We start from the raw sequence: 16953 nt of genomic DNA, 5'->3' as shown, positions 1-16953 counted from the left end.
GGGTTCTTTATTATTGCACTGAGAACTGAAATTTTATTCATATATTTACTAAATGGAATATATTGTCTCTTTGTGTAAGAAGCATTAGTAGTCCAGTGGTTAAATGCTTACTTGCTAACTGAAAAGTTTCATTTCTCATTAGCTTCTCCCATAAAGATGTACAGCCTGTGGATGATTATATAAAACACAATGTATTTGAAAGAAACATGATATATATGATTGATAGTGTGCAAACAAAATAAAAAATCATGATTAGGAAACACAAGTAAAACCAAAAAGAATTATAGTCTAGGAAACCCCATAGGAGCATTTCTACCCTGTCCTAGAGGGTTATTATGAGTCAAAATTGACTACAGTGCAAACTCACAAACAACAAGATACTTAACGACATACGTTGTTGTTGTTATGTGCTGTCGAGTTGTTTATGACTCATAGTGACCCTATGTGGAACAGCTCTGAACCCTTCTCTAACCTGTGCCAACCTTATTTTCTCTGACACACCTATCACCATTATCCCAGTCACTTAATTAATCCATCTCATTGAGGTTCTTCCTCTCTTGTGCTGTCCCTCAACCCTCTCAAGCATGAGGTCCCTCTCTGAGGACTGGTCCCTCCTTGCAACATGCCCAAAGTATATCTGACAAAGCTTCAAAATACTTGCCTCCAAGGAGCAGCCTGGTTTCACCCTCTCTAGGTTAAACCTGCTTTTTCTCCTACCAGTCTGTGGAACATTAAATACTCTTCTCCAGCACCACAGCTCAGAGGCATCAGTTCTCCTTTTATCATCCCTAGTTGGGCTTTCTGATGTCTAACAAGTAATTGCTAATAGCCAGTGATATTATGTGTGACAAGTATTTCTTTTAGGTGTAGTAATGAAAATAGATGGAAATTAAAAATAATTTTTTAACCTCTTGAGGGGTTATTAAAGCAAATAAAAGGGATTTTTATAAGGTAGAGTTCAGTTGCAGTTTTCTTTCTCTGAATTTACATTATTGCCACAGTCTACGAATGACAAACATTTGTGGACTATGGCAGCAATCTGTTGGGTGTTTCAATCTATTTTGAGCTGAAATTGATTAGCACTTTATGAAAAGTGTACAGAAAATTGCCATGCTTATCAAGGCAAATCAAGCCATAATTCTGCCTTTTTTTTTGTACACCTGCAGCTATGAATATTTTTTGGTGGCTACATTGAGATGTGCTCAAGAATATACATATTGGACTGCATATCATGCAATTTATTCTGATCTTACTGACAGTTTGCAAACAAAAACTCAAAACAAGCTGCAACTGTGTGTAGCTCCCGAACTGTAGGTTCTGATTTTGGCATCTATGAATGCATGAGGGAAGGGGCTACAGCTGAAGAGGTGTGCTTCTGCTCATCATACTGTGAAATATAATCTGAGCATTTGTTTCTTGGATTTCATGAAATATGGAGGAAATCTGAACCAAGAGTTTCACCTGATTGCCTTTATTTTTGCCCACCCACTATGATAATAATAATGAGAAGAGAACATAGCCTATAATTGAAGATTTTAGTGATAAAAGTTAACCATATTCAAAATGGATGTGAGTGATGATTGTGAACTTCATATTTTAAGAGGAAGAGGCTATACTATTGCAGCTATTTTAGGAGAAAGCAAGTGGAAAAGAGACGGCTGTAAAGCCCTGGTCCACATTGAAATTCAGTTAGCTGGGCATGAGGGTGATCTATCTGGCTGTGACATCTGTCACCCCACTGGTCGCCAGGCTTGATTCAGCTGATCTGGCTGGCTGGCCTCTTCCTTCCTCACTGATCCATATGCATCCCTCCCAAATCTTTGTGCTCGGTTGAAGAGGATGACCATCCCTGATAGAAGAAAGACCGTTCATTCAAGGGTGTATGAGTATCTGCATTCCCCTTCTAGAACCTCTAAACAAGCTCTCAATGTCCTAGTCAGTTAGCTGTCACATCTGTTACTTTCCCTTGTCGTCTTTTGTGAATTTTACTTTCTTTTCCATCTTCAAAGGTTGCCGGTCATTGCTTTTGAGTCACATGATTGACTCATAGGAAACTATGAACAACACTTCAGAACCTTGTCCTTTCCTGGACCATTTTTTAATGCCTTGTTAAAGCCATTTGGTAGTCACTACATCAGTCTTTCTCACCGAGAATCTCTCTTTTGCTGGCCCTCAATCTTTCAGCATTAAGTGTCTCTCCAATGAGTGGTTTCTCCTGAAAATATATCCAAAGTAGGTAAGAGGAAGTTTCACTGTCTTTGCTTCCAAGGAGTACTCTGGTTGCATGTCCTTTAAAAGCAGTATGTTCGCTCTTTTGGCAGTCAATGGGATGTTCAGCTAGGCACCCCCAAAGATGATGACCTTTAGTACTTGACCTTTAGTTAAATCCTTATTACTGGATACCTAGAGTCATTGTAAAAATATTCTGAGAAATTTCCTTAGTTCTAGTACCTTTTCCTTCCGGGTCAAAATAACATTTTTACCATGTTATTTTCTGGAACCTTTCATTAAGTTCTATGTAGATTTATAGTCATTTGAATCTAGCTTGGGGGGCATTAGACTTTGTTCCCCTTCCCACTGAGCATCATTGTTTCTGCCCTGCTCAAACTTTCAAACTTGTCTTCTACCTACACCCTGCTCCTTTTCCTTTCTCATGAATTATTGCTCATAAATTATATTGCAGAGGTTTTTTTCAATTTTTCTAGAATAATAGATACTCTGGAAATAATGTTTTACATGGTGGGCTGCTAACCAGAAGCTATGCAGTTTGAGTCTACCAGATGCCACCTCAGAGAGAGATGGGCAGTCTCTTCCAGTCTGGAAGCCAGAAGGAGGATTGCCATGAGTCATAACAGACTTGACATTGGTGGGCTTTTTATTTCTTCTCAGTTCCCTAATTACTATCTCAGTACCTGACACAATACAAGTGTATAATAAATAAATTCTTGTCAGGATGAACTTACTTCCTGTATAGACCTATAGTATAGTACTTAGCACATATTTGCATCTCGGTAAACATTTGATAAGTAGTATGACCTTATTTATACTTTGATTTTCTCTCTTAAGATCACAAGTTCTGCATACTTAACAGATTTGTAAAATGATAATTACTGCATATATTCTTATTTGTGTTACCTTATCTAGAAGACTTTATTTATTTTTCAATACTGGTTATTTACTGAACCAGCCAATGTTCATAATATATACAAATTTCTTTTTTTGTTTGTTTGTTTGGTGTTCTCACTTTTATCTTTCTATGCTTGATCATCATTCACAGAAGGCTAATTGCAGAAATAGTAAGTTTAGGATTATGTTTTCTCTTTTTATTTTATAATGGCAATAGTGGCTGGTAAATTTAGAGAACTTTCCACAGTCTCTATTTATTATTAGTTCTGATAGCTCAGAGCTCTTTTTAGTGGAGATATAAATTATATGATTTCTCCCTAAGTGTATTTGCCTTGCACTTGTTTCTATATTGATTGGCTCCAGTAAGTAGAATGCATGTTTCCATAGAAACTGGAAATAATAAATTGCTATTCCTATGCTCAGAATTTCATTATTCTGTGAGGACATTTGCAAAGCAAAAGAATGTGAATGTATACACCAAGTAATTGATCTGTTTTTGCTTTTCAAGAAATAAGTACTTTTGAAAAGCTGCGTTTTACTCCATGAAAATGTCTTGTCCTCATTATTCCTGAGAAAACCCTCCTATTTGATTAATGAAGTTTCCCTCTCACTTTTTCTTCTTATATAATATCATTAAAACTAAATTCAAAAAGCAATGGAGCTAAGCTTCTGAGCTAAAGCTCTCAAAAAACCCACCTATTTTTCTTTTAGATCTCCATTTATTTCTGAGAGATGCCTTTATAGCATGAAGGGCCACTATTTACTTTTATTGTTTTTGTAATCAGGGACTAGGTTGAGCTTAATCTCATTGACACTCCTTTTTAAAACAATTCAGACTGATTTCAGAAGTGACATCTTCTACATCAGGGAGAATGAAAACTATGCAAAGTGGCATCCTTTGAGGAATGCTCATTACCAGAGTGGTAACAAGGAATTCAGCTCAAACAGTTCCTATAGTGATTGCAAACTGGCTCACTTCCCAGCTCTTAACAATTTCAGCATGAATTTTTCTTGATTGACCATCAGTCTACAGCATCTCTGCACACATACATTACACACACATGCACACAGTCAGACACAAGATAAACAAACAAAAGATTCTTATTAAACCCAAGGAACACTTACACAGAACGATTTTATCTTTTTTTTTTTTGCATAAATAAGATTCCACAGCCATTACACTGTTTTGAGTATCTGGGAAAGCACACACAACCTAACTGAATTTTTAGAGTTTAGTCAACCCTAAAGTGTTTCTTAGTGGTTTATGTATTGAGGGTCAGAGATTAATTCCCACTGACATAGATTCTCATTGACTAAAATCTGAATCTTTCTAAAGCTCTACCACTTCTAGACATAAAAAAAATGTGGTCTCATTTATCACTTAATTCACTCATTTGCATTTGGAGTCATTTACCATGTACTGCAGGGACACTCTGATGGCATTGTCCATTTGGAGTTGTGCTGCTTCCTCAGAGATGTCACCTCTCTGGAAGTTTGGACTCACCAGCTGCTCTTTAGGAGAAAGATGGACAGTCTCCTTCCATATGATTTATAGCCTTAGAGAATCTGCTGGGTTCTGATTGTTGTGATTCAATGACAAAGAGTTTCAGAGATGCTGTTAAAGGCTAGAAATCTCCATACAGGTATCTTATGTTCACTCTTAAGCCCTTCACCTCTTTTTTTTTTTTAATGCCACACAGATGATCTTTTTCTGAATATCCAAGTTAAAACACATTTTTCTATTTTATTAAAATCTTTCAGAAAATTTCCATTATGATTTGCCTAAATTCTGAACTTTGGCAACTCAAAGTCTTGTGTGATTTAGACTCTGCCACATTCTCAAGCCCTCTTTCTTACTACTTTGTCCTTTCTAGCCACACTGACTGCCTTTTTTGTCCTTAGACAAGGCCAAGACCTTTCTCATCTTTGAGCCTTTTCACAAGCTATTCCTTCTGATTGGAACACTACTCTCTGTTCTCCCCAAAGCTGACTCCTTATCCTTCATGCCTTATCTTAAATGTCACACCTCAGAGAATACTGTTCTGACCACAGTAACTAAGTAAACAAAGCTTCCAAGGAGCTTTCTTTTGTTACACTTCCCTTTATCCATATAACAGCTCTGTCATTCTAAGTGTATATTTATTTTCTGTTTTAATTTTGCTCATATTCATTTTGCTGTTATTGTCTGTCACCCTTGCTTGGAAATACCATGCCAGAATGGAAGCATCCAGAGCTTGATTATATCTAGCAGATTGAAAAGCAAGTATAGCAGGAACGAGACTTTGAAATAGCCAGAAAGATGGTAGGTTGAGGCCAGATTGGATCTAATATTTCCAGTGTTGAAGGAAATGTCCAGCTTTGGGGTGAGGCTGTGAGTTGTTGCTGTGTGTCATCCAGTTGATTATGACTCATAGTGACCCTAGGACCCTGTCTCTGAACCTTGCCCTTCTTGAGCCATCCTCACTATCACTGGCATACCTGATCCCACTGAGTCAATCCATCTCAACCAGGGTCTTTCTCTTACGTGCTGACCATCCTTCCAAGCATGATGCCTTTCTCCACATACTGATATCTCCATGCAACATACTCAAAGTGAGTCGGAGCTTCAAAATCCTTGCCTGCAAAGAGCAAACTGGTTTAACTCTCTCCAAGAAAGACCTATGAAGACTAAAAACAAGTGGAGGTTAAAGTTGGATGCCAACCCTATGTAGGCATCATTAGTAGCTTTCCATGTAAGCCCTGTTTATTTTGTAATGTAAAATTTGTGACATATTCTTGGTAAAATAACAACAAAAGAGTGGTTTTTGCAACTCTTCTTTGTGCTGCTAATCCTTAGAATATATAGTCATCCTTCCTAAACAACTTGCTTCCGGAAACTCTATGAACTTAAATAAATGTTGATAGTTATAGAAAGGCTTCAGGCCTTTTGTTCATAGGTCACTATGAGTTGTGCTTGACTGGAAGGCAATCCACAACAACAGCAACAACAACAACAACGACGACGATGACATAGGGAACAATGGATATTGTACTTAGGGTTTTAGGCTAACAACAACTAATCTGATTGCTGTCCTGTCCTGTGCCATCCTCACAAGTTCTGACACACTCAAGCCTTTTACTGTCGTCACTGTGTCAGCCTGCCTGGTTGAAGGTCCTTCTTTCCTATGCCGTCCCTCCACTTACCTAAGTATTATGTCCCTCTCTAATGAATAACCTCTCCTAGAAACATGCTTGAAGTATGTGAGACAAAGCTTCATCATTTTTGCCTCCAAGGACCACTCTGACTGTACCTTTTCCAAGATTTATCTGTTCTTTTGGCAATCCATGGGATCTTCAGCATGCTTCTCCAAAACCATATTTCAAAAGCATGAATTGTTTTGTCATCTTTATTCATTGTCCAGCTCTCAGATGCATAGGAATGACTACAAAGACCATGCCTAGATCAGGCACACCTTAGATAGCAAGCTGACATAATTACTCCTTGATAATTTGGAGAAGTCCCAAACTATACACTATCCGAATTCAGGATGTCTCCTAAATTCCTGACTGCTAGTAGGTACCAAGTGAAATGATAGTTCTACATCCAAAGTGGAAAGGCTTTATTAAAGTGAGAATTGGACTGTTGGGCAGATAGTAGTGAGAATTGGACTATTGCGCAGATAGTTGATGTTACATAATTCCTAAAACTCTGAAGACTTTCAGATGTGGATGTTGGAATGAAACTTTTCACCTATTTTCTTTGATTCCTTAGAGTTATAAGAATGTTGTTGATCAATTTACATTGAAAAGAATATTACTATGTTACAAGTTGGAGTGACATAAGATCTTTGGTTTACAGTGATATAAATTTACCAGTTATTTAGTTGTTTTTTCATACCTAAAAGAAATATATTTTATATTTTAGAGATAGATTCTATACTTTGACTGATACTGTATTTTAGGATACAAGTGTTTTATTATTTAATTTCAGATTTACCTTCTAAATGTAAAAATTATTTTGACTTTTCATAAAACAGTAGTTTCCAAGATGTAGCTAAAACTGTTTTTTTTTTTCTTTAGTGGTTTTTGAAATTACGTCATTCTACTTTAGAGTCTCTGAAAAGCTCTGTCTGTTTTATTGACTTATGTTGGAGTAAAAGAAAGTTATGCATTTCAAGGCACAATTCTTCAAAGATGATAAGCATTATGTGAACATGAAATATAATAAGATTGCAGAGTGCTTTAGGGAGTCTTTTGAAAACAAAAGTCCAGAAAATGGTTGTCACATTATCTCTGTAATGAATTTTGCTTTATTTTCCCACCATCTACTAATTTATTTATGCTTCTCTGTTTTTCTCCAGTGATGATAAGTCACTGTGACCAGAGTAGATAAGAATACTCTCAGGGCTCACTTAGCTTTCAACACATAGCTCTAAAATATGAAATGGAGTCTTAGAGTCTACAACTGGATAGGCGTTTTTTGTGTTTATTTTTTGAGAGATGGAGTCTTTTTTAGAGGAGGTAGAGTGTAAAATTTGGAAGAAAAGGAAAAAAAAATCTGTCTACAATGAATTAGAGTTTGAAAAAAATAACCCCCTGAAATATTTTAAATACTGTAAAGTTAAGAAACTAGGTATATTCAACTTAGGAGCAAATATTAGAAGGAAAGATTTGGATACTTTAAAGTTCATGGAACTTACCCCCTTTCTTAGACCTGGTCAGTTTTCCTTCTCTGCTTTCAAAGCAGCAGGTAGATATTTCCCCCCCTTTCATGGCAGCTATTGAGTTGTTGTTAGGTACCATCACATCAGGTCTGACTCATAGCAAGTTGATGAACAGCAGATTGAAACCTTGCACTATCCTGTCTCATACTCATCATCTCCTTTATGTGGAAGCCTTTTGTTGCAGTCAGTGATCAGTCTATCTTAGTGAGGATCTTCCTCTCCTTCTCTGGCCCTCCAACATGATGCCAGCATGATGGCACTGATCCTTCTTGACAACATTCCCAGGGTATGTAACATGAAATTTTACTGTCCTTCTCTCTAAGGAGTGCCCACTTGGCACTTCCTCCAAGATTGGCTTGTTCTTTGTCAGTCCAAGATTCTTCACCAATATCATAGTTCAGAGGTATCAATTCTTCAGACTTGCTTATTCATTACTTACTTTTCACAGGCCTACAATGTTATTGGAAATACTATGCATTGGGGCATTGTTGATCTTTATGTTACAGCTTATTGCATTTTAAAGAGGTCCTTGATTGCAGATTGCCTAATGCAAAACATATTTTAATTTCTTGACTGCTGCTCCAACCATGGGTGTTGATTGTAGATCTAAGTAATGAAATTGTTGACAACTTCAGTATTTTCCTCCATATACCTTGCTGTTGCCTATTGGTCCAGTTGTAATGATTTTTGTTTTCTTGATGTTGAAGTTTTTAATTAATCCATACTGAAGGCTATAGATACTAATTTTTAGTTAGTACTTCAACATTTTTATCTTTCTTTAAGCAAAGTAGTTTCATATATACTGTGTAGTTTGTTGAAGAGTCTTATGCCAATCCTGATGCTACATTTTTCTCCATGTAGTCCAGTTCATGAATTATTCATTTTAGAGATGGACTAGCCATCAAAAAGTAACCACTGGATTGTTAAGTTTGCCAGTGGTTTGTCAATTTTATTGATCGTTCCAAAAAACCAACTCCTGGTTTTGTTGATGGTTTCAGTTGTTTTTCTATTTTCTATCTCATTGATTTTAGCTCTAATTCTTGTAATTTTTTTCTTCTAGAGGCTGTGGGATTAGATTGTGGTTCTTTTTCTAGCTGATGAAGGTGTAGTGTTAGATTAGTAATTTTGCTTTTTTCTTCATTTTCCCATGTGTTTGTCTATTGCTGTGTAATGCCTGCTAAGGACTGCCTACATCCCAGAGGTTTTTGTAAATTGTATTTTCATTGTCAGTTCTTTTGAGAAACTTTTTTTATATCATTCTTTGTTTCTTCTGTAACACAATTGTGTTCTAGCAGGGTGTTACTTAGCTTCTATGTTGATGGCTTTATAAGCTTTATCCTCATGTGGTTAATTTCTATTTTTATGGTGTTGTAATCTGAGAAGATAATTTATATCTTTCAATGCTTAATTTGTTGAGGCTTGCTTTGTGCCTTAATATGTCATCAATTCTGGAAAATGTCCCATGTACACTTGGGAAGAAAGTGAATTGAATTATAGTTGGGTGCTGTGCTCGGAATACATCTACAAGTTTGAGTTGACAGAATGTGTAGTTTAGATCTTGTGCAACTTTGTTAAGTTTCTTATGAGTTGATTATCCTTTGGTGAGAGTGGTATGTTTAAGTCCCCTACCACTATTGCAGTGCTATTTCTTTCTTCAGTTCTGTTAACAGTTGTTTTATATATATAGCAGTTCTGTCATTTGTGTAGGTGTTGATAGATGTTATGTCTTCTTGATACTGTGTCTTTAATCATTATATAGTGCTCTTCTTTATTTTATATGTTGGTTTTCATTCTGAAGTCTATTTTATTAGATAGTATCACCACTCCTACTATTTTATAGATGCCATTTGCTTGGCATATTTTTTCCAGTCTTTAAGTCTTTTTCTTCATTTCTTTAATGTGTCTTGTAGAAAATATATTAATGAGCTTTTTTTTCTTTGAAACTCCATTTTGCTACTCTTTTTCTCTTAATTGGTGCTTTTAGTCCATTCACATTAAGTGTGATTATTGACAGGCCAGGTTTTATTATTGCCATTTTGCTGTGTTTCTTTTTTGTCGTTCTTGTTCTTTGTTACTGTGGTCCATCCACTTTCCTTTGGTGACTCTGAGTGAAGGACTTCTCTTAAAAGTTCTTGTAGTTTTGGTCTTGTTTTCACAAATCTCTTAAGGTTTTTTTTTTCTGCAAAAGATGTGATTTCTCTTTCATATTTGATGGAGAGCTTTGCTGGGTACACAATCCTCATTTAGTTGGCAATTGTCTTTCAACTTTTGGTATATGCCATCTAATTGTCTTCTTGCTCAGGTCGTTTCTGCTGAAAAATCAGAAGTTAATTTTGTTGCTTTTACTTTGTAGGTGATTCTTTGTTTCTCTCATGCTGCTTTTAATATTCTGTCCTTATCTATTATTTTGGAAAATTTGACTATGTTATGTTTCATATTTTTCTTTTACGGTCTAGTCTATTTGGTGTTCACTTAGATTCTTGAATGTGTATTTCCACATTCTTCATAATACCTTGGAAATTTTCTTCTAGTACTTCTTGCACAATTTTTGAATGATTTCCCTGTCTCTCTCGTGTTCTGGAATTACAATCATATGTGTTCCTTTTTATGTTTCTCACATGACTCCAATGTTTTCTTCATTTTTTTTTCTAATGTCTTATCTCTGATTTTTGTTCTAGTATGTTTCCATTGATGTTCTTATCTTCCAGCTCACTGCACTGACTCTGTGCTACATTTCTTCAGTTCTACCTTTCCTTTATCAGTCCCTCCATCTGCTCATCAAATTTTGTGACCCTATGTTTAAATTCTCTCTCCCCTTCTTGTATGTTTTTTTACATTCTCTACAGTAATGGTCCTATATAGCATTTATCTTTATGAGGCTGAGTTAGTTCACTTAGCATAATGTGTTCCAGTCCCTCCCATGCTAGGTAGTAATTTACAAAATCATTATTCCTATGTGCTGCATAGTATTCCATTGTGTGATTGTACCACATTTTTTAAAATTTGCTTACTGCTCCTGAGTCATTTCTGAGTCATAGTGACCCTCCATCAAGTTTTCAAAGCTGAAGTATTTGTGAGAGGGTACTACCTAACATTCCTCCTGCAATGGTTAATGGACTTGAACGGTCAAGTTCAGATTTTGTTTTTTAGCAAGCCAACATATTATGCAACATATTATAGCATGCTGCATGTTGGGCTGCTAAACCGGAGCTTTCCAGCCCTGGAAATTTATTCATCAACGAAAGGTAGCTGATTTACTGTGCTTCATATCAGTAGGTTTGGGGTTGGTTCCCAAAGGTGAAAGTGGTGACAAGGATAGCAGCAAGTATCATAACAACTGATTTCTTGCATTTCAAGGTGATTGATGAAGCATCATTTAAAAGAAATTGTTACGAATTTGGGAAAAGAATTTGATGTTGCTGCTGCATTGTATTGGCTGATCAAGAAGGCTTCTAATCCATCCATTTATTCGTCTCTCCACTTAGTGTCATACAACTTGAATTTTAAAAATCCAGATACTAGTTCTGATTTCTAAGTGTCATATAATTAAATTATAGGTAACTTAGAACTCTTTTTCCTTGCTGAAAAACTAATAAACAGGTTAAGATTTCTAGCTGGTTCACAGAAATCCTCTTTAACCTGTATTAAACCTTTACTTTGTAATAAAGTAAGGTTACATTTTGTTTCTTTGAAAAAAACCCCAAAAAGTGTAGAAGAGAAAAGGAGAATTCCTTCTCTTTCTTGGACACCTGAAAGATATCCGGTGGATAAGTTTTAAATAAGCTAGTTTTGGTTTCACATTATTCTATCATATTTTCAGCACTATAGTTTAGCCATATTTCCCTGTAAGGCCCTTTTTTACCCCTACCTAGACTACTGTGAAAGAGCTCTGAGGCATTCTAGCACTTTCTTTATCTTTGGTTCTTCCTCAGTTTTCATTTGAGGAAAGCATTTTGATTGAATTACTTCTCATAATTGTGAATGATGCATAATTGTGAGCATAACCCTAACCTCAGAGGAGAATTTGCATTTTCTAAAGTGGATACTTGAGAATCACTAATTGCTGAGATTTTAAGTAGCTTAACAAAGCTAAGTAAAAATTATTCAGTGACTGTAGAAGAAAATACAAGGGGAGGCTAACCATTCTGGTCAGACTACTGCCCTGGTAAGTTTTGTGACCTTGCTTTCCTGCTATGAATCTAGAGTTTTTTTATTCTTCTCTAATGGTTTCCATGAAAACAAGGAAGAGACACTGATTAGGAGCCAATGGCATTTATTTCTTTTTTGCCTTTTGTAAGTTAGATGTTTTACTGTATCAGATGTGATCTGAATATTTCTACTGAGGTAGTCAGGTCAGCCATCGTGCACATGGAAAGCCAGGAACAAGGACCACCTTGAAATTAATGACAGCTTTCATATGCTGCCCTTTTCTTTACTACAACTGTGCAGGGTATGCAATCAGACCATTTCAGATAGCAGAAGAAAGCAAGACACAGAGAATTTAAGTAATCTGCCCAAGGTTGTGCAGCTAGTAAGTAGTGGAGCTGGGGTTCAAAACTGGTGTTGTCTGAGCTTCAAGCTTCTTTTCATGACCATTACCCTAGAAATAAGACAGTTATGACTCTATAGACACTATTTTTTTTTTTTTTGTAGACTTGAGCTCTATTCAGTCTTGATCAGCAGATGCTTCCTGGCTTCTTTTCTGGAGGGTAAGGTAAAAAGAAGAGCAGAAGCAAGGCAAGGCTGGCAGCTCCAATTCTTCTTGATTTTCGCGCCCTCCCCTCCCCCCGGTTGGTTCAGCAGGTGCAGAAACATTCTTAGGGCTCGGTTCCTACCTTGAATGCCCAGCCGTCAACATACCTCCTGGACATTTTGCTCAGAATCTGCCTAGATTATGCTGATCTGACCTCCTTCTTGATCTTGAGAATTCAGAAGTATGAAACAACAAATGACTGTGGTTGGTTTTGTGTTGTTTTTTTTGTTTCCCATGGATCACACACATCTTTTATGTTTGTTGTCTGCTCTCTCTCTCGGGAAGTATTTTCTTAAGCACTAGCATGCAAGTTTTTGGGGTATTTTTTAAACACACTGGGCTAGTTCATTGACCTGGCAGCCCAGCCCTATTAACCCTTCTCATGTTCATTTATTTAAGGGAAAAGTACTATATATATATATTTCACTCTGTGAGGATCCTTTCACTGATGGTTAATCTCATAGAAAAAATGCTTTACTGTATTTATTCTTCTGCTTAGACACCTGACAGGTCTTCGGTTGCGGCTGTGCTACCAGTTCTTCAGGTATTTCAGCAATTGGCTGCACAGTTCTTTTGTCTTTTATTCATGGGTAAGGAAATATGCAATGATGCCTGAATTTACTATTTTTGGAATGTAAAATGATCTGTTTGTCTCTAGTGAAAAACATCTTCTTGATTTGGCAAAAGAATTTGCCTTTGTATAGGTGGCAGCTACATTTAGTTTTCCAATATTTTCCCACCAGCAGAGTTTCAACTTCCTGCTTTCTCAATGTGATGTAAGGTGTCAAGTACAATGTTTCATAAACTGTGTCACTCTTCTTTCAGATACATATGTTTTCATGAAGCTCACATAATCCATTATGATATATTTGCTTACAGTTTATAATATTTATTCTGTTATCAAGGGTAATCCTTCCACAAATGTGTTTTTGCATAGTAAATCATACGCATGGTGAAGTGTTGGAGGTAGTGAAGGTAGTGAAGGTAGTAGAATATGATGGGAGGAGACCAAGTGCAAGAATATAGATCGCCCCTGTATGCTCTCATCTTTGCCACCAATAAGAAAATGTACTCTGTGTTATATCTGTAAGTCTCTGATTGTATTGAGATGTAGTGGAAAGAATATGGATTTTTGGGAATCAATTAATACAGTTTGAGTTAAATTTCAGAGTGGACACTGCTTTAATCAGAAATACATGTCCCTTACAGCTAAGCATTTCATAAAATCCAAAACTCCCGAGGGGAATACTACCTTTTATTTCCAGGCAAGATGAGAAATTCCTCTTATCATCCAATGACTGTCAGAGTGTTTGTCTTGATAAAATCATGCCTTCTTAACTAATATAGTAGATACAGGAGTGAGTGTTTGTTTTTGAAGTAAAAAGATGGTGTTCAAAATTAATGAATTGGAAAGACCTAGGAATTCAGCAAGGCCGCCTAATTGGCATTAGAGCATGAATCCTTAGCCAACCGTCTGACAGTTCGGAGGATGGTGGTTGCCAGATCTCTCTTAGAGTAACTCTTTTCAATTCTCTTTCAGAATTATTACATGGAATTTGACAAATTCCGCAAGAGAGTAAAAAGGTGGAACCTCATCAAGCTTATAAATGATTTAAAGACATTTCTTGGAGCATCTCTATGACTTTGTGCATATGCACCTGGCAGATAATGAGTGTTTTGTGTAATTCCCAGGGAATTCTAGTGGCCTCGTGAGTGAGGACTGTGCTGACAATCCAAAGGCAGGCAGTTTGAATCCACCAGCTGCTCCTTGGAAGAAACATGGATAATCTGTGTGATTTGTAGCCTCCATAAAACTGTGGGAGGTCAGCTATGAGTTGGTTCTGATTTGATGGTAATGAATTCTTTGTTGCTTGCTTTCTAGTTCTCAATATTTCCTAAGACTAGCTTTCATACTTGTTCGTGAAATCAGGGAAAGCAAAATCTTTCATTTACTTCTTACTGCCTTTAGGAGTGACAACAACGAAACTCAATTGTATACTGTGAAATTAGTTTATAAAAATTTGCATGCAGATCAGAGAATTTCAAGTCTTTTACTTAACAAGTTGTGTATTACATTATATAGCCTTTATGAGTCTTAGTTTTTTTCTCCTGTAAGTATAATTACCTAGTGAATGTGGTTACTGAAATAGTATATACAGTGGCTTGCTTGTAAGGCTATTGGAACAATGCCTGGACTGTGGATGGGGAAGAGGAAAAAAAAATCTCCTAGGAGAATTCACAGCCATAGACTTAAAAATCACATATGTTAAGACATAAGATCTATATGGTCTGTTTATTTCAGATATCCTTAAGTCATGTGAATACAATGCATGTTAGTCCCAGGGCTGAAATACCTTCTGGGGATATGAATGAAGCCACTGGAGAATTATCTACAGAGACATAAGATTGCCATAGGCAAAGCCCTGTTGAAGATGAACCCAGAACCTCAAATTAAAAACACGTGAATGCAACCTATAATGATTAAGATTACAATTAGTAACAGTAGGACTGGAATTTTAGGAAAAATAAGCACGAGAGGCTATATATAACATTAACACTGTTGGCACCAGCAGTCGAGAAATCGAAAGTAAATCTGTTGTCAGAGACCTCTCCAGAGGACTGAGAGGCGACAATGTCAGTCTAGAGACTAAGGTGCACCTGATTCAGGCCATGGTCTTCACAGTTACTTGCTATACATCAGAAAGCAGGACAGTGTCTAAGGATGACAGAAGAGGAATTGATGTCTTTGAGTTGTGGTGCTGGAAAAGAGTCTTGAACATAGCATGGACTGCCAAGAAAGCAAATGGGTCTGCCTTAGAGGGTGAAACCCTCTTTCCCTTTGGAGGTTAGGATTTTGAAGCTCCATCTCACATGCTTTGAGCACGTGGCTAGAAGGGATTGAATCTTGGAGAAGGATGTCCTGCTTGGAAAAGTAGAGGGACAGTGCAGGAGAAGATGAACCTGGATGAGATTGATTGATATGGTAACTAGGACTTGGGCGAGGGTAGGTGTGTCGAAGTCAGTGAGACTGGCTTAGGGCAGGCTTCAGAGGTTTTGTACATAGTGTTGCTATGAGTCGCAAATGGCTAGACAGCACACAACAACAACAACAATATATATACACACACACACACACATATATATATACAATATACATATATATTCATATGTGATATATAATATATATGGAATATATATATCTGAAGATGAAGAAATAAAATAAGCATGTAAGATAGTAGTGAAAATAGTTAACTGATTCAGATGGCCATCAAGCACATGAAGAAATGTTCAAAGTCCCTAGCTCCAAGAGAGATGCAAATCAAAACAACTATGAGATATCATCTCACCCCAGTAAGAATAGCAAAATATAACAGAACAGCAAGCAACAAATGCTGGCGAGGATGTGGAGAAACTGGAACTCTTATTCACTGTTGGTGGGAATGTAAGATAGTGCAACCGTTGTGGAACGTGGTGTGGTGCTTTCTCAAAAAATTGGAAATAGGATAAACCAGTTCACACCGGAGCCCTTGGAAGGACGGGTCCCGGTCGGGTCCGGTCGCTTCGTGGGACTCTCAGGAAAAGCTCCTTGGTTCACAGCAGGCACCGAGTCTCAGGATGGGCAAAGGAGACCCCAACAAACCGAGGGGCAAAATGTCCTCGTACGCCTTCTTCGTGCAGACCTGCGGAGAGGAGCACAAGAAGAAACATCCCGACTCGTCAGTCAACTTCGCCGAGTTCTCCAAGAAGTGCTCTGAGAGATGGAAGACCATGTCTGCAAAGGAAAAGTCGAAGTTTGAAGATATGGCAAAAACTGACAAAGCACGCTATGACAGGGAGATGAAAAATTATGTGCCTCCCAAAGGGGATAAGAAAGGAAAGAAAAAAGATCCAAATGCTCCCAAAAGGCCACCGTCTGCCTTCTTCCTGTTTTGTTCTGAACATCGTCCAAAGATCAAAAGTGAACACCCAGGGCTGTCCATTGGGGATACTGCAAAGAAGTTGGGTGAAATGTGGTATGAACAATCAGCCAAAGATAAACAACCCTATGAACAGAAAGCAGCCAAGCTAAAAGAGAAATATGAGAAGGATATTGCTGCATATCGTGCCAAGGGCAAAAGTGAAGCAGGGAAGAAAGGTCCTGGCAGACTAACAGGCTCAAAGAAGAAGAGTGAACCAGAAGATGAGGAGGAGGAAGAGGAAGAAGAAGATGAAGATGAGGAGGAAGAGGATGAAGATGAAGAATAAATGGCTGTCTTACGTGTGGAGTATGCGTGTGTGCTCAGGCAATTGTTAGCTAAGAATGTGAATTCAAGTGCAGCTCAATATTAGCTTCAGTATAAAAACTGTACAGAATTTTGTATAGGTGATAAA

At 37.2% G+C, this 16953-nt stretch overlaps 2 protein-coding genes across 2 annotated transcripts in view; both read left to right on the top strand.

Annotated features, from left to right (window-relative positions):
* The window catches only part of PRKD1 (protein kinase D1), a 483556-nt gene that overhangs the window by 90971 nt on the left and 375632 nt on the right, over positions 1 to 16953 (top strand). The window lies entirely within an intron of this gene.
* On the top strand, positions 16198 to 16827 carry LOC102876345 (high mobility group protein B2-like). The gene has a single exon (XM_006889965.1). It carries the CDS (start codon positions 16198 to 16200, stop codon positions 16825 to 16827), a length of 630 nt encoding a protein of 209 aa, XP_006890027.1.

The sequence above is a fragment of the Elephantulus edwardii genome, unplaced genomic scaffold (assembly GCF_000299155.1).
Source record: "Elephantulus edwardii isolate Elephantulus edwardi_28Jun2011 unplaced genomic scaffold, EleEdw1.0 scaffold00084, whole genome shotgun sequence".
NCBI classification, from domain to species: domain Eukaryota; kingdom Metazoa; phylum Chordata; class Mammalia; order Macroscelidea; family Macroscelididae; genus Elephantulus; species Elephantulus edwardii.
This window is presented reverse-complemented; position numbering and strand designations above follow the sequence as displayed.